Raw genomic sequence first — 26,028 nt, forward strand, 5'->3', positions numbered from 1 at the left:
GCCCGGATTTACTCCCTTTGCCGCCCCAAGGCCGGGTCCTTCAATGCCGCCCTCGTCTACACAGTACAGGGGGGACATTATCCGCCGGGGGACTTTTTCGGCAGGATACTGAGATGCATTGAGAAGCGGAGTGGGGGTGGGGGAATGGGATTGGTACTGCCGAAAATGACACTGAGAACCTGGGGGGTGTTGCTGCCAAAATTGACATTGAGCATTGGGGGGTGCTGCTGCCAAAAATGACAAAATGACATTGAGAACCGGGAGGGGGGGTGCTGCTGCCGAGAACCATCTCACCTCCTCTTTCCTCTGTTTTCTCTCCTCTCACCATCCGCATGACAGGGGGAACTCCCAAAATGAAAGTGAAAGTGTCCTCTCCTCTCAGCCACAGCGCCGCCCCTGCACCCACTGCTACCCCGAGGCCTGGCCTTGTTGGCCTTGTCTGGAATCCGACCCTGATTACACATATGCTTCAAATTCTCAAATATTTCATCCTTTTATTTTGAAATGACTTGTATATTTAGTCTCCATAAATACCTTTGAAGCATTCCAGAGATCCCCATTTGCATCAATTTCCTTTATGCCTTTGTCTACAATTTAATTATGTGCTTTCAGTATCTCCCTTTATATTCACTCATTCAGATCCATGGAGAGCAGAGAGTGTAAGTGATGCTGATTCATTAGTCCGAGTGAAAAAGCACATCCCCGGCATCCCTATTGAGAAGCAAGTTCCTCCCTACTGGCCACTGGAATTAAGGTGTGCTGATCAGTTGCACAAGTTCCTTATAGCACCCCCCCCCCCTTTTATTTGGCCATGCTACTATGAATTTAATGGACCTTAAACCCGAGTGTTTGATGCACTGACAGGAAAAGTCAATCTGACCACCTCTATGGATTCAAGAGAGCAGCCACCTCTGTTATTATACTGGAGTACATCAGCGGATCAGCACAGATGAGAGTATCACAGCTAAGGAGATCACCTGCAGGAGAACTGTGTATACGGGGAATATACTGAATGGCCTGCTCCTTAACCCATCCTTGGAGGTTTGTGAACGAACATCTAAAAGGGAGCCAATGGATGTGTTTGTTCACTTCTGTAATCAGCAGAAAGCTGTCATACAATAACCTCTTCCCTCTGGCTGATGGAAAAAAAAGCAGAAAATACTAAAAAGCAAGAGCCGTAGCTACAAGGATAGACTCTGGATAAAAATATTACAGGGATACAGTTATCTCCATATTTGTTCCAGGTTAGGGGGAGAAATGAACGCACTGAACCAGCATGACAGTGAGGCCTCGTACACACGAGTTTCTCGGCAAAAACCAGCAAGAAACTTGCTGGGATTTTTTTTTTGCAGAGGAAACGGGTCGTGTGTACATTTTTCGACGAGGAAACTGTCGAGGATCCCGTTGAGCCAAAAAGAGAGCATGTCTTCTTTTTCCTCGATGGGAATGGAGAAACTTGCCTTGTCGAGTTCCTCGACAGCCTAACAAGGAACTCGACGAGGAAAACGATGTGTTTCGCCCGTCGAGTTCCTCGGTCGTGTGTACGAGGCTTAAGGCAACAGGCATTTTCAGAAGATGATCAGCAATAGCATACTATTCTTAAGACAAACTTGCTTTGAAAAATAAAATGCTGTAATCTATATGATGATAATTTGGCAGTTTAACTGCCAACCCGAATTTGTTTTCGAGTATGCTTGGCATTGCGCCTTACTGTATCCAGTTTTGTTAAGAAGTTAGTATTTTTGAGTCTGTTGCAAAGCTTTTTACTGGATCTTGCTGGTAACAGCCCTTCCTGTTGCAGTCTGACAATGCCAAGCCACTGCTTCTTTATTACAACCAGCATTTTAGTGTGCTGTGTGTGCTCCTTCAATTGACTGTTGAGCGGTCTTGTCTGACAGACCCGATAAGAAGCCAAACTTTAAGTGACACATCTCTTTTCTGTTTAAAAAGTCTTCCTTTTTTTTCAGGCTTCTATTTATGTCCTATGCATGCTCCTCTGATGCACTTCACTGCTACTTCTATAGAAGGGAGCAGCGTCATACATCTGGTTAAATGCTGCTCTCTACTACATGCTACTACAATTCCCATAGAGCTGAATGTGTCTGCAAGTAAAACTGTAGTACAACTTGGGAGTAAGCAGGAAAGGGTGGCTATGCTCACATACAAAATTGGGGCATGGAGAATGAATGTAGCCACCCTAGAAAAGGAAGACTGAGAACAGTGGAAAAAAAGCTTACATTTGAGAAATCAAAGGAAAAAAGAAATAGAAGGTATATTCTAGTTATAAAATGCTGTGAAAAAAGTATTTTCCCCCTTTCTGATTTTTTTTACGTATTTGCCACACTTAAAAGGACTTATTATTACACAAAGATACCCCGAGTAAATACCAAATGCAGTTTTTAAATGATGGTTTCATTTTTTATTAAAGCAAAAAAGCTGCCCAAACCTACCTGGCTTTATGTGAAAAAGTTATTGCCCACTAAACCTAATAACTGGTTGTGCTACCCTTTCTAGCATGAACGACCTGTGTAAGGTCATGATACAGCATCTCAATTGGATTTAAGTCCGAGCTTTGACTAAGAGGTGGACTTGATGTGGTGTTTCAGATCATTGTCCTGCTGCATAACCTAAGTGCGCTTGAGGTCACAAACTGATGGCCGAACATTCTTCTTTAGGATTTTCTGGTAGAGCTCAGAATTCATGGTTCCATCAATTATGGCAAGTCGTCCAGGTCCTGAAGCTGCAAAGCAGCCTCAGACCATCACGCTACCACCACCATGTCTGACTGTTGGTATGATGTTCTTGTTATAAAATGCTGTATTGGTTTTATGCCAGATGTAACGGGACGCACACCTTCCAAAAAGTAAAATTTTTGTCTCATCAGTCCACAGAATATATGCCTAAAAGTCTTGGGGATAATCAAGATGTTTTTTGTTAAATGTGAGATGAGCCTTTGGGGGTTATTTACGAAAGGCAAATCCACTTTGCACTACAAGGGCAAACTACAAGTGCAAAGTGCACTTGAAATTGCATTTAAAAGTGCAATCGCTGTAGATCTGAGGGGGTAGATCTTAAATGAGGGGAAGCTCTGCTGATTTTATTATCCAATCATGTGCAAGCTAAAATGCTGTTTTTTGGGGGGGGTTTTCCTTGCATGTCTCCCTCGGATCTACAGCGACACTTTCAGTGCAATTTCAAGTGCACTTTGCACTTGTAGTGCAAAGTGGATTTGCCTTTTCGTAAATAACCATGAGTTATTTTTGGTCAGCAGTTGTTTTGGCCTTGGAACTCTGCCATGGATGCCATTTTTGCCCAAGTCTCTTTCTTATTATTGAATCATGAACACTGATCTTACCTGAGGCAAGTGAGGTCTGCAGTTCTTTAGATGTTGTTTAGGGTTCTTTTATGACCTCCTAGATGAGTCGTCGCCATGCTTTTGGAGTAATTGTTGTAGGCCGGCCACTCCTGGTAAGGTTCACCACTATTCCAAGTTATCTCCATTTGTGGATAATGGCTCTCCCTGCAGCTCACTGGAGTTCCAAAGCCTTAAAACTGGCTTTAAAACCCTTGCTAGACCGATACATGTACATTACTTTGTTTCTAATCTGTTCTTGAATTTTTTTAGATTGTGGCATGATGTGTGGCTTTTTGTGATCGGTTAGCGTGCTTCACTTTGTCAGACAACGTCTATCTATGTGATTTCTTGATTCAACAGGTCTGGCAGACCTGGGTGTGGCAAGTGAAATTTAACTCAGCTTTCCAAAAAATTGTTCATTCATGATTCAGCATGGGAGGGCGCAATTAATATTTCACATAGGGTCAGGCAGGTTTGAATAGTTTTTTCCCTTAATAAATGAAATCATTTAAAAACTGCATCTTGGATTTACTTGGGTTATCGTTGTGTAATAACATTTGTTTGATGATCTGAATCATTTAAGTGTGAGGAATATGCAAAAGTAAATAAAAAATTAGGAAGGGGCTAATACTTTTTCACAGCACTGTATGTAGACATATTGAAATAACTGTTGAGTGTAACTTTAAGGAGCACAAGTAGCATGCAGACAATGCTGGTGCTAATTGTGAGTCAGTGGTTCAGTGCAGGTAACCGGTAGAACCTCTAGGTAAAAAACTTTTCAAAAGATTCACATATTTGGTCAAGATAACTATATACAACAAGACGTGATGCTAAATTCAAAATAGGATTTTGAGTTTACATTAACATGAAATGGATGTAAATTTGGTGGGTTATTGCACCATCAATACTTTTTACGGTGCCCTTTAATCACTTCAGCCCCCAGAAGGATTTGCCCCCTTAATGACCAGGCCATTTTTTGCGATATAGCACTGCATCGCTTTAACTGACAATTGCGCGGTTGTGCGACGCTGTACCCAAACAAAATTGACATACATTTTTTTCCCCATAGAGCATGCTTTTGGTTATTTTTTGCGCTATAAACACAGAGCGACAATTTCGAAATTAAACATTTTTTTTTTTACTTTTTGCTAGAATACCTAATCAAAAATAAAAAATACAACATTTATTTATCAGTTTAGGCTGATATAAATTCTTATTTGGTATTAAAAATAATTGCAATATGCGCATTTTGATTGGTTTGCGCAAAAGCTGTCGTGTCTACAAACTATGGGATAGATTTAGGATTTTTTTTTATTGTTTTTACTAGTAATGGCAGCGATCTGTGATTTTTTGCGGAACTGCGACATTGACCCCAAATTACACTTTTTGGGGACCAGTGGCATTATTACATTGATCAGTGCTATAAAAATGCACTGATCAGTGTAAAAATGACACTGTCAGGGACAGGGTTAACACTAGGTGGCAATCAAGGGGATAAGTGTGTTCGCTGGGTGTGTTCTAACTGTAGGGGGGGGTGGGCTCACTGGGATATGACATCAATAACTGGAGACAGAGGATCCGACATGTCCCCTGAAAGAACAGGGATGCACTTGTTTACACTGGCAGATCTCTGTTCTGCCTCTGTACTAGGCGATTGCAGGTGGCCGGTAGACAGAGTCTGCTTGATCTGCGGGAGCGGTAGTGCACCAGAGCGTGCCTGCCTGCAACTGCACGAGCCGCCGTACAGGTATGACGATTCGCCCAGTGCTGCCAACCTGCCGCAGTATACGTATGTGAGCTGGTAAGCAAGTGGTTAAAAAAAAAATAAAAAAATAATGACTGTTCATGTAATTTTTTGTACCACACCTTGTGCCTGAAAAAGTATAAGGGCCTTTCTGGACTCTGAAATGTCTTTGTGTCCTGCTGATGTATTGTTACTCAGAAGGGAGCAGAAGCAAATTGTTCTACGCTGCAGCCATGGGGGAAAAAACTGGAGAAGCCTTTAATTGTGATATACTGAACATACGCGATTTATGTCAAGCCATTCAAACATAATAACTATGTTATTCCGTGGAAGGGAATATTCTGTTTAATAACCAATGGCACCTGTTCCAGGAATAGATATCTTTCCTACCATCTTTTTTTGCACAGGTCAGCATTACATACTAAGAAGCTCACAATGGTTTTCTAGAAATGATTTGTTATGTATACATACGAACATAAATATGTATGAGCAATCTGCACCAATTTTTTTTTTTTTAGCTATGAAGATTTTTATGGGTAATGCATTATAATGCTCTTAAATTAGCAATCCAAGGTTTGTTCCTTTTTGCATTGTGGAGTATAATAACATTTATAATTAAATTCACAGCAGGTTATGTTATTTTATTCATATTTACCAGAATGAAAATATGAATATAGAATCCTTCCTACAGCATCTATCCAATAAAACAGGCAGAACATATGAGAGCCATATAAATCTCCCTAGTCCTTGAAGACTCTGAACCTAGAACTTCAGTGCTGCCAGGCCTTGGGGCTAATTACAATGCTATAGGCAATCTTTTGTAATCAAGGTTTATTAAGATAGATGTAGGAAGAGTAAATAGCCCAGCCGCTAAACACCTCACCTGACCTGACCCAAGTGGTTAGCCGGTAAAATAAGCCTCATGTCAGGTACGTACTCACTGAGGCCGGCTCACCTTTGGGACCGGCGCACTCCGCCCCTTGGAGTTGGGACAGAGGGGGGAAGGCGCGAGGAGGCACCGGTACCAGTGAAGCAGATGGAGCTTGATAGGAGGTGCCGGACAGGAAGCTCAGCAGGTAGTAATTTCCTGAGGACAGGCTGAGGGTCAGATAGCAAGACAGTTCAGGTACACAGAGCACGTTTCAAGGGCTAGGACTGAAGGCGAATCCGGGGTGCAAGCAGAAGATCAAGGGCTGGAGAAGGTAGCAAGTCCAAGGTACAGGCCAGAGGTCAGGGGTTGGAGACAGCAGCAAATCCAGAGAGGTAAGCCAACGGTCAGCTTCAGTAGAGAGAGCAGAGTCGTGAGAAAATCCGGGTCAAACGAGGTTAGGTACAGCAACAGGAAGTTCAAGGCAGGAGCTGACGACAAACCAGCAACCTGTCATGAGACAGGGGCTGGTTTAAATAGACCGGTCAGGCCTCTGATTGGTTCGGGGGGTGCGCGCAAGCGGGGGCCGTGCCGCGGGACGGCGCATGCGCCGTTCACGCACAGGCATGCGCAGAAGCGCTGTTCCTCCACGCATGTGCGCCATTCGGTGGCTGGCCAGACTGGAACCCTGACACCTCAGCTTGATTCATTCAAACCATGCCCCGACCATGTTGTTTTCGACCTGCCACTGGGGCTTAATCATAGGGGTATGGCTTGGATGAATCGAGCGGAGGCTGCTTTTACCTGCGAACCACTCATGCTGGGTAAGGTGTGTGGCAACCAGGCTATATCTTCCTACTTCTACAGCGTGCTTTGGGTGTGTACAAGGTGAAAATATATATATTTTTTTTAAATGTAAAATTTTTTACTTTACGTCAATTATTTCAAAATACATGATCTGGTTTTCTTTTTAAAAAACTTTTATTTAACGACATCAGCTCTCAAATCTGTATACCCCTTTGGGTTAAAATGGTTGAAGCCAGACTCAGTGGGGGGAAATTTCTGCAGCATATTTGGAAAGTACAGAATCGTAGTCTATATAAAATATGCAAAGTGGTTGGAGGGGGGGGGGGGAGCATCAGAATGGCAACAATGTTTTTATTACAGATTATGTGAGCAGACTCAATGGCCCAATTACCTGATTCATAAACTACACACATTCAGAGAAGACGCAATAAGGAACACGATCTGCACACATGACAAACAATCTAATTTCAATCTCAATGTTCTTTTAACAGAAAGCACGGTTGTTTACAATGTCATGGTCAGGGAAAAAAAACAAAAAAATTAAATTTACCTTTGAGGATGTTTTTGCTAAAATATCCTGCAGTTCCATAATTTTTTGCACCAGGCCATGGAAGTCATTACATGTTGGGCAGGCTGAAATAATAAGTAAAATGTAGGTTAGCCTGTCAAACATAAAGGCAATCTATTCCATCATTGTAGAAACCCAATACAAATGTATATACTTACTACGATTGAGATCAGGGCACTGGGAGATAAATCCTTGCGGCATGATAACAATCTGCAGATCCTGCATGATCCCCTGTGGATGAGACACAGACTGTATATATTTTGTCACAGTGTTCTACATTACATGGTGTTGTCTGATAACTACGGTATATTGTTTTGTATTTCATAAAATCAATTTCTAGCTGAGCTACAGAGTCTAATTAAGATGTCCACGGCAGGCAACGGAAAGCTGCTTTAATGTTAAATAAAACAATGTACCTTTCCCTAAAGTATACAACTATATTGATTTTTCCCCCAACATGATGAATGCAAGCCAAGAGAAATGAAGAGAAACAATTAGTACAAACATAATAAATGTATATATTACAAGTGATGCATGTACTTGGCTCATCAGGACACGAGAGGCGCATTTTCTATATCTAAAAGATAAATGGTGTTGCTTGGTACCTTCATATATTGCCTGAAAAGATGTCTATGCTACCATTTCAATTGAAGCATTAAGGAACCTGTACTTGGAAAATACAAAATGCTGCTGCTACTGAATTCCCTTTCTTAAAAATGTTGGTTGCATGAAATCCATGCTGGTTCTAATGCTTTGGCACTTTCTGGGCCTCCGATACAATGACTTGATGTATTAGTGGTTCTGGGACAGGGAATTAAAACTTCCCATCATTTTCAGCTAAGGAAGCTGCCATCTTAGCCTTTGTTTGACCCTCTGTGGCGATACTGCACATGATTAGAATTGACACCAGCCATTTGATGGTTTGAGGGTAGAAAGCAAATGGAACCGTTATGATCTCGGGACATTCCAGAATTCAATGGGTTTAGTTCTGCTTTAAATATATGGAACCTACATCTAGCCAGACATATTGCATTCTCAGAAAGTCATCATCAATGGCACCCTCCATATTTCACCAGTAAGGTTTACTTTAACAAATAGAATGGAGTTTTGCTATACAGTATAGAGGAAAATTTCACCATATCTATTGAGACTGATATTGTCTTTATAGAGTAAATTTCCTTCTACAGGGGGCATAAAGCTTGCCATCTGAAGCACAAGAAATATATTTAATCTTCTAAATTGTACATTCAGCCAAAACGGTTTTCTTTTAGTGAAATAAGAACTTTTTTCGGTTTCCCACTTTTCAGGATTCCGTTAGAGATTTTTCCTCAGTTACAGGGGAGTAAAGAAAGGCTAGAACTAAATTCAGTTCTATTTCCTTGTCAGATTTAGGCTTCGCTCGCATGGTGAGTACTAAAGCGCCGTACACCTATGAAGGACCATAATTTACCACACGAGGATGATCACATAATCCATGCACCCTGGCAAAGGCAATCCCGTTAATGTTAAATGGGAAGCGGTGGCACTGAGGCCGCTGCTCCCAATCTGCCATCCATGCAAGTGTGGGTGAGTGTTCCTGAACTCACACAGATCTCAAATTGGGAGCAGTGGCTGTATTAGTGTAGTGGCTGCATTCCGGATTGACATCAATGAGACTACCTGCACAGGGATGCACTAAACACCTGTGCATCCCCATGTGGATAAACAAGGCCCTCCATTGGCGCACTCTTTAGTATGCTTCGTGTTAACGAGGCCTTACCCCAACCATCAGATGCCATTGAAGGGAAAATTTGTTTAACAGCCTGAGTAGCAGGAATAACCTGATAGGGGTATTTTGTTTGTCTTTCCCCACTATCCACTTATAAAAAAAATTGGAGCTGCACACAAACTTTGAGTAAACTGCATTTTACAGAAGTATGGGATGTGGACAGCTGTAAATTAAGAATAATGTGCTGACCGCGAGGGAATTTCTTCATGGTGTATGCCTAGCTTCAACTGTATAATCAATAGATCTGGTAAGATGTGTGCAGAGAGTTCAACTCAATGTGGGTGTCACCACAAATAAGGATACATTAAGAATAGGGGGATTCTAGCAGCGGGGTGGGGGCACATATGTTCCCAAGTTACTGGGGCAGAATGGGATCCAGTCTGGCACACACTTTCTGTGCTACCACAATTTGGTGGAATCTGCTAGACTTCTAACAACCTATACAGCACTATTGGGTACTCGCTGCTTGATAACTCACTCGGCAGAGTCCCAGTATTGCTGATCACCATTATGTAAACCATCAGTCTGAAGGAAAAATTAGGTCATACAATTAATCAGATTTCTAAACAGTTTCATCTTTAGGCGATCCACTATTTTGTATATCATTATGCTTTTTTTTGTATTTTTTTTTATGCTATACAAAAAACTCATTTTGTATTTAGGGTTTATGTTTAAATATTCTTCGGTGTTGAGCTATTCAAAGACCAACGTGATTTATACAATTACACACTAAATCATTTCTAAACCGCAACTGCGTGTAGGAAATACTAGACATATTTTAGAGAATAAAACTATAAGGCACTTGCTGGTATGCTAAGAAGGTTTACCCTAAAATGCGTCTGGAACATAAATGGGACTGCCATTAAAAGACAGAAGATCACTTTTCTCATGGTTAAACACACCTGAGAGATGAAATACTTATTTCTGATTGCCTTTCCCTAGAGTAATATAATAGGAAACAAAGAGGGCACATACTGAATATGTAATAATGTGCATATAATAAAATTCTACATTGCCCAAGTAGAACAAAGATTGTTAAAATTACAGTAAAGCAAAAATAGTTGCCAAAGATTATTTTAGCAGATCATTATGCAAGTTACTATGATGACTGACATTTTTATTTTAAAATAAATAATTTCTTTGACATGATTGTGCTTTCTAACACCATAGAACATGTGTTTGATATTCACATTTATATAGTTTTGTGCAATGGATCATGCGATCGTACATAATGTAATATGTCAATATGAATTTGGAATCATATTCATAGTAAAGTGCTGGGGAAATTATTGGTGCGATAAATCCTTAATAAAATTAATAAATAATAATAATAATAAATGTGCCGGAGAGGATCATGTCTTTATTCAAGCTGCATCCAGTATCATATTTTTGTACCGGTTATAAAATAAAAGACCAAACCAAACAATTGCTATGGGCATTACTGACACCTTTGCTTTAGGGGACTTTTATAATGAAGCACTTTTGTGAATTATTTTGTCTATCAATTAACAAATGAAATGATGCATACAGGATTAACCTACCTTAAAATAACCATGGGCATTATTTCTTTGTCCAACCCACAACGTTGTACCAGATGGAATATCCATGTATGGCTTTTCAATAATTCTTTCATAAATCCTATTGAACAGAATACAAGTTAAATGATTCGTTAAATTGAAATAATTGCATTTATGAGCAGAAACAGTTATGCTATTTGTTAAGCTGAACCTTTTTTTTTTTTTTTTAACAGAAAATTATCATATGCCTTTGGGACATTTTTAATGCTTCTCATTATCTACCAATACATTGATCAGTTGCCTTCTTATAGATAATAATTCAGTGACCAGTTATTAAACCTCATAAAATACTTGCCCTCTTAGTAGCTTATTGGTTTAAAATAAAAACAAAACAAAAAACAAAGTCACTTAAGGTGTACAATAGCCCCTTACTTGTTGCAATCCACATGGAGAACAAGATGGGATGCACTGATTGCCAAGGAAAATCTATGCCATTTATCATCTGCCAGAATATAAGGAAATACTTCTGTCTGAGATCGATGACTCCCTGAGCGATAGTGCAATCTGACTTCATTTCGATGACCACTGCTCTCCAACTCGAGATACCTGCATAAACAAAGAAAAGGGTAAGAAAAAACAGGAGAGAGACAAATTCAACATTATTATTTCCTGTGATGATCTTACTAATGTTCTCACAATGCATCGAGATACATGACTAATTTCAGCCAACATGAGTTAAAAATTTTAATGATATAGGGGTTGATTTACTGAGGGTAAACATGTGGGTCTTTTTACAAGGGAATTTTCACTAAGGCCCCTTTCACACTGAGAAGTTTTTCAGGTGGTTTAGCGCTACAAATAGCGCCTAAATACCGCCCTGCAGTCTCAGTGTGAAAGCCAGAGTGCTTTCACACTAAGGTGGTGCACTAGCAGGACCGCTCCAAAAGTCCTGCTAGCCGCATCTTCGGAGCGGTGAATGAGCGGTGTGTTTACCGCTCCTTCCAATTGAAAACAATGGTATACCACCAGCAATGCGCCTCTGCAGAGGCGCATTGAGGGCGGTATTAACCCTTTTCGGGCCCCTAGCGGCCAAATACAGCCGCAATTCCGACGGTATATCGCCACTAAAAATAGCACCGATATACCGTCAGCACACCTCCCGCCCCAGTGTGAAAGGGGTCTTAGCTTTGCGATTGCAGTGAGAATTCACTTTGCAAAGTATACCCAATCTTTGAAGAAAGGGGGAAAAAAATCTATCTTTGGTTGCACGTGATAATGTAAGTCAGAAGAGCTTTACCTAATCACTTAGCTAAGGGAAGAAACCGTTGTAAAGTGAAAATTCCCTCACAAAAGTGAACAACCTATTTGACTTCTTTAGTAAATCAACTCTATACTTCCTTAAGGCTCATCCTCACCTAGAGGAATGTAGATGATGCATCTTTTCTCATTACAACACTAAGATAGACTATATTGGAGTCAAACCCTACTATTTCCAAAACACGTTTAAGAAAAGACAAAATTAAAAAACTGCAATATCTTTAAGGAGAAAGGTCTTCAGCCACAATAATGTTAACCAAAATCCTAAAAAAAATCTATTCTATAAAGACCTCATAGAGGTTTTTTTTTTTTTAAATACACACTCACACACACACAGGACATCTGGATAACTCTGATAATCGCAAGGGAAAAGTCATTTCCAAGTGAACAATATTTCCAGTTATCAATAACCAGTAATATGTTAAGATTGGTCATCATCTAAAAATAATGGTGTGGTCTCACTCAGCTAGTGATTATTCCAAAAGCATACACAAGAAATGTAGGTGGGTAAGCAGGTAAGCACTGCACTACAAAGACAATTAAACATATCTGGAGACAGCTGTGTCTTCATTTCCCCACAGAGCAAAATCTGGCTTTTTTAGTTGTAAAATGATTAACTGAAACCAGTTTAGCAACACTTCAACATTAAAAAGGTCACAAATGCAATTTACAAATGAATAAGCTTATCCGCCTTGCTTAACTATTATATTTGTCAGGAAGGTGGAACTCCATTATGCTTGATTTTACACATATTAGGCAACATCAATAAAAGGCAACTGTAATTCCATAAAGAATAAAAGCATCAATAAACAGTTATTAGAAATAATTTTTACATTTAAGTGGCTTGTTGTCCACTGAAACATCCAGATTAGAGAACAATCCACTCTGCTAAAAAAATTTTTTTTACAATTATCACCACGTTTTATTAAAAAGACACTAAATTGAAAATCAAGCTTGATGTAAAAAATATGGCCTAAAAATGCACTAACCAACATAATTTGTTTAGGCAAGAAACCCCATCAAACTAGTATATCATTACTAGCATGTCTTTGTCTATGGGAGAGAGCTTTAGCAAATGGATATCCCAGAAAGTTGGCAGAATTATCTCATGTGACCTGTGAAAAACAGAAAGACCCTCGACAAGAAACCTGGGTCTGTCCTCAAAACTACCGGTTCAGAAAAAAAAAATCAAATAGGGCTTAATAATAGAAAAGGCCTGCAGCTCGCTGACCCTCCTAGCTGAAGTAACTGCCACCAATAAGCTTACTTTTAATGACCAATCTCTAATCGTAGCATCTTCTGGTGGTTCAAAAGGCCTTTTAGTCAGACCCTGCAAAAACAACCGACAAATTCCATTTGGGAAAAGACTTATGCCTCGTACACACGAGAAAAGCTTTTGGCCAGGAATCCCGGCCGTGTGTATGCTCCTCGCAGTTTTTCCGACGGGGAAAACTGACCAAAAACCACCGGACAAAAGACAAAACAAAAAAAACAACCAGTTCTCTTTTTTTCTGCCGAGAGAACCTGAGAAAAACTGTGATGGAGCATACACACGGCTGGGATTCCTGGCCAAAGCTCCATCGCAGTTTTCCTGTCGGGAAAACCGGCCGTGTGTAGGGGAAAGACTGAACCGAGCAGGTTCTCGGCTTTCCCCCCCGTATTTCCGATGGGAACTTTTCCCATCGGTAATCCCGCACGTGTGTAAGGTGCTTTAAATGACACTGGTCTGGCTCTGGGCAGAGCCCTAAAAAACCTGATGATCAAAAAGGGTCCTGAGACAACTATCTCTCTAAAGCCTCGTACACACGGTCGGACATCCGACAAACTTTCACTTGGATTTTTGTCCGAAGGGAGTTGTCCGGTCACACCCATAGCATACACACGCTGCAAACTTTTCTAAAACTTTCCCAACATCACGTGGTTTTTCTGCTCTTTTCTGCTCTTTACCGCCACCCTTTGGTTAACTTCTGCTATTGTTGGTTGATTTTAACATTGGTTCTGAGCATGCGTATTTGTACTTTGTACACTTTTGTTGACGTAAAGTTTGTCCGTTTGCAGACCGAACTTTTTGTCTGATGAAACCCGAAAAAGTTGGTCCGATGGAGCGTACACACGATCAGACAAATTTGAAAACTTGCAGATTTTGAAGTTTGTCGGCCGAAAGTCCGACCGTGTGTACGGGCCTTAAGAACACTGACAAAGCGGTCACCTGAACTTTCAATGTACTGGCTGCCAACCCCTTCTCCATTCCATCATGGAGAAATTGGTGCACCAGGAGTTGAAGCATTTCCATGTCTTTAAAAAAAAAAAATCACCCTTGTAACCTTTGTCCTGCTATCTAGCAGTGTCAAATTAATTGTTGGACAAGCCCTTTCTCTTTAGGATTTGCTCCTCAGTATTAATTCGCACATTGCCAAAATTAGTCGAAAATTGAAATTTGTTGTTTTACGTAATTTGTCAGCTGCTACATATCAAGTACATTTTTTCGTTGCAAGGTGTGAGAAAAATTTCAGTCACAATGATCCCTTTTCTGGTAAAAACAACATCTTACATAGCCAATTTTATTTCCTGTCGTTGTGCTCTCTTTTCATTATATATGCCATCTCTATCCTATTCCTCCGCCTCCATCTACCATCCTGCATACAAGCATTCCAGTTATCCTCCCACAGAAAGGAGATGAAAAACATGAAGTAATTGGAAAATATGACGTACATTAATGCTGTGGGCTACTGCAATTAAACTTCCAGCCTTGCTGAATATGTTTTTTCAACTTGAAAAGACTTACCGTCTTTCCAATCCAGTATAAAAGACCAAACACCTTCAAGGGCGTTTTGGAAAGAGAATATATATTTTTTCATGACGCTTTTTTCCCCCCATGCAACACATTTACTATTGAATTAATCCCTTTAATGGTCAAGTTAAAAAACCCTATATGTATGCCTTTTTTAGACCATTGTGGCTTCTCTTTAGGTTTCAGCACTCCAAGATATTTAGGGGTCTTTTTATTAATGTTTTCAAGATTCACACAACTTTTTTTTTTTTACATAAATGGGGATGATTTAATAAAGGCAAATAGGCTGTTCACTTTGCAAGGGAATATTTAAGGGAGTTTAGTGAATAAGTCAAAGCTCTACCGACTTCTATAATCCAATCAGGTGAAAGCAAAAATTATGTTTTTTTTTTTTTTCTTGCATGTGATGGAGTAATACTTTAAAGTAAAACACACTAAGCTCTGGGGGAAATACCCTTGCAAAGTCAACAACCTATTAGTAAAAGCAACACAAATTAAAATCCTGACTCCTTAGTGTCCTTTTTCTTAGGCACTTAATATACATATCAAAAAGGGAGCCCAGTGGCTTTTACAACTTTTTAAATGCATTTTTAAGAACGCATATTGTGTGTTTATTTGACACAGTATTTTGATTAAAAACCTTGCTCTGTTTCTATTAAAGGCCAATACATGTGCAAACAATACATTTTTTTAAAGGCTAGTACATGGGCAAACTCTGAATTATTTTCTGAAAACTCCAGCAATGTAAAAATCCTGCTAGTTCCCTACCTGCCTCACAAAGAGAGCCATATCTGACAGTCTGCCATGATTAAACCTGTCTGTACTGTGCAGGCAGATATCATGGAAGTAACGCAATACAAAAATCTTTTGGTTGTCCCACAATAAATGAAACCACAATAATGCAAACACAAAACCCAATATCAATATTGTAAAAAAAAAAAAAAAAATACAAAAAATTAAATATATATTTTTATATTATAAAAAAATATATTTATTCCCATGACTGTGCCCTTAAACCCTAACCCACAATCAAAAACAATAAACAAAATTATTAATCACGCCCCATGGTAGGAACTAATGAGTAGAACAGGAAACACAGCTATAATAAAACAAATAATTATTAAAAAAAAAAAAAAAAAAGTTTCAATCAAAATACTGTAGCCCATTAATGCACTCAATATATAAAAACAATATATAAAGTTACATTGAGCTAAAATAAATAAATACATTGGAGTACTCAAATTCCTCTCTAAATGTTAATTGGAGTAGAACCTAGGACCAGTGGCCTAGTAAATGCTTAACACATATTTGCATGTAATGAAATTCCAGGGTGGCAAGGAGCTAGACATAAATTATAAATTAGACAGGCATTCATGTAAATAGGTTCCTATAACTGGCACACTTGGCATATGTATCTTGCCCCACAAGCCCAAAAGGGATAAACCACCTGCATGCTATGCACATAAAAATCTGCATGAATCATTGAAAATGCACTCATGGAAACACACTCCTAAAAGGGCATTCAATAGCAGACATAATGAAGTATCACTCCATATGTTGTGAGTATATGTTGGGCCAGATGAACCCACTTAGTCAGCATACAGATCTCCCTAAAGGGTTATAAGCATAGCCGAAGCAGTATTATTATAGGCAACAGTCAACTTGTTTTAGCAGTGTTGGAGGAAAGAAGTGTCCTGTTATCTCAATTAAATGATACACAGATCATCTATACTATATTACTAAAAGTATAGGGACATCTGCTTTTACACGCGCACAAACTTTATTGGCATCCCAAGTGCTGGTTTACACTTGGGCGATGCAGGAACCCTGCAAATCCACTGTGGGTTCCCGCATCGCACCCAACTTTCAAGGCAGTTCCCACTGCCATATGCAAATTTTGTGGAGTGTCAATACAATGTTAATGACATCCCCATTTCAGCTCACATATCGCACTGTGAACTGACAGTTTTGACATGGGATCCAGTTCTACGGATCGTACAGACAAAAAAAAAAGTCCTATGTAAGTTTGGTACGAATGCAATGCAACTCAGCCATACCATCTGTATGGCTGAAATTGAATCACATGGACATCGCATGTGATTTGCACTGCAGTGTGGTGTGAATCACATGCAATCTCGCACTGATGTGAGTTGGCACCAAGTCTGTAGGGTTTAATATTGAGTCCCCCCCTTTGCATCTATAACAGCTTCAACTCTTCTTGTAAGGCTATCTGCAAGGTTAGGACTGTGTCTATTGGAATTTTTGACCACTCTTCCAGAAGCGCATTTGTGAGGTCAGGCACTGATGTTGGACAAGAAGGCCTGGCTTGCAGTCTCCACTGTAAGTCATCCCAAAGCTGTGACGTTTCGTCACACAAATGACGTCGTCTGGGGCCAGACGACGTCATTTGTGTGACGAAACACGCGTCAGGAGGAGGAGACGTGCTGACGTCATAGCGTGATAGTCTGAGCGGACTGGCGTTCACATAGCCGGCCGGCTTTTTTATGCTGTACACACGTTCGTGTTTGTAAGTTTTTAATCTTATTACATTTTTCTATGGTTTAAGGTACTTTACTATGGTGAGTCCTTTATCATTTTCGGTACCATACCTGCTTCGATGACCACGGAGGTTCCATTGAATACCACTGGCAGTGCTGGAATTCATCCAATAAAGGCCCAGGCTGGGGTTTCAGCTGCAAGCTAATTTTGCTTGCCATCTGGTAAGCGTGTATCCCTTATGGTGTTTTGCACTATTGGTTGTGTTGCATACACATGGTCACACAAATGTTGTCTGAAATTTCGACTATCAAGAACATGGTGACGTACAACACTACAATGAGCCGAGAAAATTAAGTTCAATGATTCGGAGCATGTGTCGAATTGATTCCGAGCATGTGTGTTTTTTTTGTGTGTCAATTTCCAACAAGAACTTTTCCCGTCTGAAAATTTGAGAATTTTTGCTGTCAGAAATTCCTCACATAGAGCTTTTTTTGTTGGAAATTCTGACCGTGTGTACGCGGCATAAGCCTACTATTGCTGTGGCTCTAAAGAGGGTCCTTCCTCTTAATGCGCAATCCATTTGCGATGCCATCTGGTTCCTACAAACACCTGGTCCAGGTTGCAGGTGTCTAGAGATACGGTTCCAATTGCTGGAATACTGATAAGCCAGCATATATATATATATATACACACACATTATATATACATACATACATACATACATACATACATAGAGATGTGTGTGTGACAGAACTCACTGTCACTGTGTGTTTTGGAGGGGGTTGTGGGCTGGCCTCCTATGGCCCATTAGAGAACGGGAGATCTGGAGGGCTATTTGCCATCTCCCACCACAGGGAGAGGATGCCACCTCCAGACATTTGTGTCCGCGGTTGCCGGTTAATCGGAACCGGGTGAACGCAGTCTGTGGCTGGGCTCGTGGAGTAGTTTCCGGCTACCTAAACCCATTGGCCCGGCTGGGCTAAATATATACCGTATTTATCGGTGTATAACGCGCACTTTTTTCCCCTTAAAATCAGGGGGAAATTGTGGGTGCGCGATATACCCCGATCCCCGCTGTCTGAGCACCGCAGCCTAGAGCCGAGCCGAGCGTACTGCGCACTCTGCTAGGCTCGGCCACGCTCAGCTCCGCCCACTGCAGCCTCCACCCGCACAAGAAATCCGCAGACAGACACCCACAAGGCTGGACGGACCCCGCGCAAGACCGCAGATGGACGCCGGACAAGGCCGCCCATGGACGCAGGGCAAAAATTTAAGTCTTTTTTTTTTCTTAAACTGCCTTTCTAAGCTTGGGGTGCGCGTTATACGCCGGCGCGCGGTATACCCAGATAAATACGGTACTTTTATTCCACAAACAATTTACTTTTAGTGAATAAAAAGCATATACAAGATGGCGGTATTCCCAAAGCGTGGGCATACACCTTGCCCTAGGCTGCTGTCTAGATTGCCTTGTGGATTATACAACTCTGACCAGATGCCCAGGGCCACCATCAGGGGGTACAGGCAGTACACCTGTAAGGGGCCCGGAGGTCCCCAGGGGCCCGGATGGCAACCCCCTTTTTTTAGGGGTCCGGTGGCCCACAGGGCCCCAGATGGCAACTATAATATATTTTTATTTTATTTTTTATTAAAGGGCCATTTTTTTTAGGGGTATGGAGGTCCCCAGGGCCCCAGATGAAAACACCCCTTTTTTTTATAAAAAAAAATAATATTTTTTTATATATTTTTTTATTATATATATATATATATATATTATTATTATTATTATTATTATTATTATTATTAATAAAGGGCCCAGAGGTCCCCAGGGCCCCGAATGGCAACCCCCCTTTTTTTATATATTATTTTATTTATTTATTTTTCTTTTTATTTCATATATATATATATATATATATATATATATATATATATATATATATATATATATATATATATATATATATATATATATATTATTAAAGGGCTCAGGAGGTCCCCAGGGCCCCATGTGGCAAACCCCCCTTTTTTTATATATATTTTTCTTTATTTCTTTTTTTATTTGTAAAGGGCCCCCCCCGCTTCTCAATTTCAGACGGCAGCACCCCCCCCCCCTGGTTCTCTGCTCCAGGGGCCCCATGCCTGAAGCTGTGTAAGGGGCCCCATAATTCCTGATGGCGGCCCTGCAGATGCCTATAGTCCCTCCACCAACTGCTACAACACAATTATCTCCCTAGAATCCAATAATAATGTGGCAGCCTATTAGCCACTTATTAAACATGATAATCAATAAATTACATGGCTGAAATTACATTTATCAATGTGTCTAAACTGTAAAAAACACAAACTGTTACATTTGCATGAGTCATCACAGTTCGTACAAAGCATACTTCAGAGGCATCGTGCCAGTTTGAGAATAAAACAAGCGACCTTGCATCCAAGACTTCATTACCCTGTGGCATACACCACAAACAAGTTCATTGCTTAAAGGAACAACATTTTTAAATGGGTCTGTTCCCCTGCTTCAGAAATTAACACAACATTTCCCAGGTGCATAAGACAGGCTTTACACTTTAGCCAGTGTCCACTAATGATTCAACCAAATCAAAGTGACAGTGGGGTTGATTTACTAAAAGGGGAGTGCAAACGCTGGTGCAGCTCTGCATAAAACTAATCGGCTTCCAGGTATTTTTGTCAGTAATTGAACAAGCTGAAGTTATAAGCAGATTGGCTACCATGCACAGCTGCACCAGATTATGCACTCTCCAATTTTATTGATGCTAGGTTCACACTGCTGCGAATTCAAAATCGCGGTAAAAATCGCGATTTTACCGCGATTTCACGGCTGCGGTTTTGCCCCGATTTTGCCGCGTTTTCAACCGCGATTTAAGAGACATCTATGCAGGGTTCAATGTAAATGGCGGCCCGAAATCGCAAAAAGTAGTACAGGAACTACTTTTTGAAATCGGTGCAGGGCCGCAGATGCGGCGTCGCACCAATTAGGACGGTGCCATTGCCGGCAAATTCCGCCGATTTGAGATGCGATTTGACATGTGAAATCGCATCTCAAATTGTACCAAATCGTACCCAGTGTGAACCTGGGCTAAATCAACGCCACAGTGTTGTTCAAGCTTAAGAAGGCCATACACGGTCGAATTTCGAACGAATTTTCTTTTCAAAATCAGAAAGTTTGTTTTTATTGTGATCCGATGATGCCACCATTTTCGAAATTCGGCCGACAAAATATTCATGTTGCCGGAAATATTCTTTTCTCTCCGGGAATATTCTTTCCTCTCCGGGAATATTCTTTTCTCTCCGGGAATATTATTTTCTTGCACATGCGCGTTTTTTTTCTATTACATTTCTCACATGATTCTCCCATCATTGATCAGAAAATCGTTTGTTTTTCAAAAAATTTCCAACATGTCGGATTTCTCAAATTTGTTTGCCGCACGAAAATCGGCTGTTGCTGCAGCCCACAAACTGTGCGAAATTCGTACGAAAATTTTTGATACGATTTTCTAAAGAAAAGTCTTTCGAAATTCGAACCGTGTATCGCCTTTAGTCGTAGTGTTATAAAAATACTAATCATATGACATCCCTCCCCCCAATTTTGGGAAATGATCCTTTGTATTATACAAAAGACAGACAACAGAAACTAGACTGTGGCCTCGTACACATGACCGAAAAAACCCGACGGGCGAAACACATCGTTTTGCTCGTCGTGTTCCTTGTGAAGCCGTTGAGAAACTCGACAAGCCAATTTTCTCCATTCCCGTCAAGGAAATAGAAAACATGCTCTCTTTTTGGCTCATCGAGTTTCTCGACAGTTTCCTTGACGAAAATGTACACACGACCGGTTTCCTCTGCAAAAAAATATCTCCCAGCAAGGTTCTTGCTGGTTTTTGCAGAGAAACTCGGTCGTGTGTACGAGGCATAATCAATTATGTAATAGGATTACAATCTATTACAAATCCTATAATAATTGCAATCGTTAGGAGGCCTCCTGGTCACAATAAGCCAAGATAAATCTGGTTATGGTGAAAAATAGGTGTCAATAAAATGCCACACAAAACCAAAAGAATTACCGTATTTATCGGCGTATATCGCGCACTATTTTCCCCTTAAAATAAGGGGAAAATCGTGGGTGCGCGATATACGCCGATAGCCGCTTCCCGCGCTCAGTTTGAAATCCTGCGCCGACATATACCGAGTGCAGTACACTCGGGTACATTCGGCCAGGCTCGGCTTCGCTCGTGCTCACGCATAAACGTCACAGAGCGTGAGCGCGAGCTAAGCCGAGCCTTGCCGAATGTACCCGAGTGTACTGCACTCGGTATATGTCGGCGGAGGCGTTCGAACTGAGCGCGGGAAGCGGGGACTCGACGTGAGGCGCGCGCTGGAGAAGCCGGGAGGACACCATCGAGGCCGCAGACGGACGCCGGACCGGACGATTTTTTTTTTTACAGGAATTTCGGGGGCAACATTAGGGGTGCGCAGTATACGCGGGAGCGCGTTATACCGCGATAAATACGGTATCTACCTTTCAGACCTTTTAAAAAACACTGGGGTTGATTTATTAAAGGCAAATAGGCTGTACTCTTAGCAAGGTAACTTTCACTTTGCAAGGGAATGTTCTCTTAGCTTCATAAAATGTGGTGAAAATGTACTTTACAAAAGAAAACCCAATCACACGTGAGGGGGAAAAAAGCATTTTTGCTTACACATGACTGGTTGATGGAGTCCGAAGAGCTTCACCTCATTCACTAAGCACAAAGGTAATATTCCTGTTCAAAGAAAAATATCTCTTGCAAAGTGAACCTTTAGTAAATCAACGGCATTGTATGAATAGCACTCGCTACAAACATTGTTCCAAATCAGATCAAAAGTGTGATTACCGTGCTTTATAACAAAACGTTTTACTTAGCAAAAAACAGAATAACATTGTTCTGAAAAGTTTATCACCCCTGAAATAGCCATACCAAAGTACTTACTGCTCTCAGCCAGAAGGAGACAGCTGACACCAACATCAGGCCTGGTAGTCTCTAGACAGCACTGTCAGCAGCTCACAAAATACAGAAGAACAGCAACGCTACAGTGATTTTTCAGCTAAGGTCAGCAAAGAGCAGACAGTAGAATAGTGAGAATGGTCTACATATTTGCATTGTATATGAACATTTTATATCTGTATTTAAATCATAATGGAATAAAAAAAAAGGATGCTAAAAAAAAAGACCATTTACAGTGCCGAAGTCCTGAAATGTGCAAAACTAGCAAAATAATGTTTTCAGGTTGCAGGCATTGATCAACGTTGATCTTTATTACCTAAGGGGTGCTATGGCTTGCCACTTACCTGAGCTGTAATGAGCTGATTGCAGGCAGGGCAGTCTTTAAAGGGGAGTTCCAGCCATTTGTATGTTTATTAAAAGTCAGCAGCAACAAAAAGTGTAGCTGCTGGCTTTTAATAAACAGGCACTTACCTGCTCCAGCGACGCGCCGGCCGGGGCTCCGCTCCTCTCCCCCCCTCCCCGGCCGGCGTCTTCATCTTCAGTGTGGGCACCCGGCCGTGACAGCTTTCGGCTTCACGGCCGGGCACCCACTGCGCATGCGCGAGCGCGAGCGGCGCGGCACTGCGCATGCGCGAGCGGCGCGGCCCGGCGCCGCGCCGTGTAATTGGCCAGGAGATCGCCTAGGACCTGTGACGTGTCCTAGGCGATCGCCTACAGCAGCCACTTCCTGAAGGCGACTAAGCTTAGTCGCCTACAGGAAGGAGGAAGTGGGACAGGAAGTCCCACTCGTGCTGAAGCCCCCACTCCCCCCCCCAAAAAAATTACATGCCAAATGTGGCATGTAAGGGGAGAGGAGTGGGTTAAGAGGAAGTTCCAAATTTGGGTGGAACTCCTCTTTAATGCGGGGAAAACGAGGCACCTGCCCCAATCTTGCTTGGGGGGCACCTGCCTCTTGAGCTTGTGCTGCCTTTGAATTGGGGCCCCCATAAAGACATTGTAGAGGACACGGGAGGCAGCGCCGGGAGCTACACTGACACACTGATCCTGCCCTATGCAGTCTGTATGCGCAGGAGGGAGCAGCTGTAGTGAGAGCAGAGATCAGAGTAGGAGACTCACCCGCAGATCCTCTAAAAGTGTATGGTGAGCCTGGCTGGCCAGGTATGTCCTTATTCCCATAGAATGCCTGACTGCTACCCTAAACCCCAGAGCTGTGTTATTCCACTGTAAGGCCCCTTTCACACGGACGGATAGAATGGTGCTTTTAGCTGCAGATTTTCTAGTTTTCTACTGCAGCTAAAAGCACACAATGCTTTCACACACAGTGTTTAGCTGCGATTTCGTTACATGCGGTTTGATGCGAATAGAAAAAATAGAATTGAATGCATCCAGGTGCGATGTAGCACAGCTATATGCAGGTAATCGCAGACTTTTTTGTCAACTGCGGATAGCAGCGTGAGAAAAAAACACAACAGGAAGCACATCATAATCAAAAAAATAAAAAGGGTTGCTATGGGAATGACTACTGCAGCTAAACGCGGTCGCATGTAAACGCATGTAATCGCAATGTACAAATGCAGGTAAATGCAGTGCCTGGAGCCTTAAATCTCACAAAACATTTTAAATGCTTTTAACTGCGGCAAAACAGTTGTCCGTGTGAAAGGGGCCTAAAAGGTGTGCGTTGCTGAAAGTTCTGACCATATCCTGTTTCATGTCTGCAGTCTCTGACCATCTCCTGCACCATGTCTGCAGTCTTGGACCATCTCTTGCACTATGCCTGCAGTCTGACAGTCTCCTGCACTATATCCGCAGGCTCTGTCCGTCTCCTGTAGTATGTCTGTAGTCTCTGAACCCCTCTTGTAGCATGTTTGCAGTCTCTAACGCTCTCCTGTAGTATGGCTGCAGTCTCTGAACCCCTCTTGTAGCATGTTTGCAGTCTCCAATGCTCTCCTGTAGTATGGCTGCAGTCTCTCATCCTCTTCTGTAGTATGTAATAATGTGTTGCTTTACTTGCTCAATTATTTGGGATTGCATCACTGCTCAGTGAATGGTAATTATGTGCAGTAACCTGTAGCAACCAGTTAACAGTAGTGATCTGCTGTAATCTCTAGCAACCAATTTGTGAGCAGTAATGTGATGTAATTTCTAGCAACCAGTGAGCAGTAATGTGCAGTAACCTCTAGCAACCAATCAGCAAGCAGAAATAATGTGCTGTAACCTCTAGCAACCAGTCAGTGAGTGGTAAGGGTAGGCTATAACCTCTGGCAACCAATTGTAATCATTGTGTGATCTGCAGCGGTAAACTTACTACCCATTTTTTGTATGCCTCAAAATGGAGTGGGGCGCAAAAAGTGTTTGCCCGGGGCCCAATCTATAGTAAAGACGGTCCTGACTGCAGGTATGGGTTAAACAACTAAATGCCAACGTACGCTATCATTAAAATAGAACGGGGGTAAGAATGGGAATGTGAGAAGGTAGGTCACTGGGCAAAGAAAAGTGAATACCCTGCGCTGCCTATAGTGCGATAATGGTAGCTGCTAACACAGCTTATTCAAAAAAGCAAAAGTGACAAAAAGATATATAAGTGTAGCGCTTATAGTGATATGTTAAATATCAAAATACCATAGTATATGTAATAAAAATTACACAGAAACAAATAAATATAAAACGTAAATGAACAATATGTGCAACCCTTTAGGAAAAGAGAAGTGCCAATAAATGAATGATGTAGTATACTTGATGTAATATCCAGTGAAAAACAAAGTCCGACAAAACTTAGTGTTCAAAATAATTGATAATGTTGAAGTTCATATTTTCCACATATCATTCGAGTGAGTGAATAAGATGAAAAGATGCGTGACTTCTAAAACGATAAAATCCCACCACCGATAAAAGTGCAGGCTTACCGGAACTTATTGACCACTAGTGGCGTATGCCAAGAGAGGTCAGTCAAGGCTTGTTATGACGGATGTCAGAAAACGATCCTTGGCCGGGAATTGTAGACCCAATTGGATGATGTATCCGTGGATGGAATAGGTCCCCAGGGACAGACTGGAAACTGTACTGGTGTAGGACTCTCAAAACCAATTGGTTCAGTGAAATAATGGTGCATAAGAGGGAGAAAAGAGAGGTGGCCACATAGCGTAACTCCGTATGATAAAAAATTGCGTGTTTATTCACAGCTGACAAACTTACATTTGGCTGATGTAAAGATTTCTTGCATGCAAAAATGGGGCGACAGTGGAGTCCTCCTGACGCGTTTCGTGGTCAAAAGCACATCGACCCCAGACGATGTGCTTTTGACCACGAAACGCGTCGGGAGGACTCCACTGTCGCCCCATTTTTGCATGCAAGAAATCTTTACATCAGCCAAATGTAAGTTTGTCAGCTGTGAATAAACACGCAATTTTTTATCATACGGAGTTACGCTATGTGGCCACCTCTCTTTTCTCCCTCTTATGCACCATTATTTCACTGAACCAATTGGTTTTGAGAGTCCTACACCAGTACAGTTTCCAGTCTGTCCCTGGGGACCTATTCCATCCACGGATACATCATCCAATTGGGTCTACAATTCCCGGCCAAGGATCGTTTTCTGACATCCGTCATAACAAGCCTTGACTGACCTCTCTTGGCATACGCCACTAGTGGTCAATAAGTTCCGGTAAGCCTGCACTTTTATCGGTGGTGGGATTTTATCGTTTTAGAAGTCACGCATCTTTTCATCTTATTCACTCACTCGAATGATATGTGGAAAATATGAACTTCAACATTATCAATTATTTTGAACACTA

At 41.4% G+C, this 26,028-nt stretch overlaps 1 protein-coding gene across 1 annotated transcript in view; it reads right to left on the reverse strand.

Annotated features, from left to right (window-relative positions):
- The window catches only part of NELL2 (neural EGFL like 2), a 329,995-nt gene that overhangs the window by 201,316 nt on the left and 102,651 nt on the right, over positions 1-26,028 (reverse strand). The window contains exons 4-7 of the mRNA XM_040343892.1: positions 11,060-11,233; positions 10,652-10,748; positions 7,501-7,573; positions 7,325-7,407 (exon numbers count right to left, since the gene is read on the reverse strand). Of these exons, the coding sequence (XP_040199826.1) occupies positions 7,325-7,407; positions 7,501-7,573; positions 10,652-10,748; positions 11,060-11,233 (427 nt within the window). The remainder of the gene's footprint in view (positions 1-7,324; positions 7,408-7,500; positions 7,574-10,651; positions 10,749-11,059; positions 11,234-26,028) is intronic.

This window comes from Rana temporaria, chromosome 3, assembly GCF_905171775.1.
Source record: "Rana temporaria chromosome 3, aRanTem1.1, whole genome shotgun sequence".
Taxonomy (NCBI): Eukaryota; Metazoa; Chordata; class Amphibia; order Anura; family Ranidae; genus Rana; species Rana temporaria.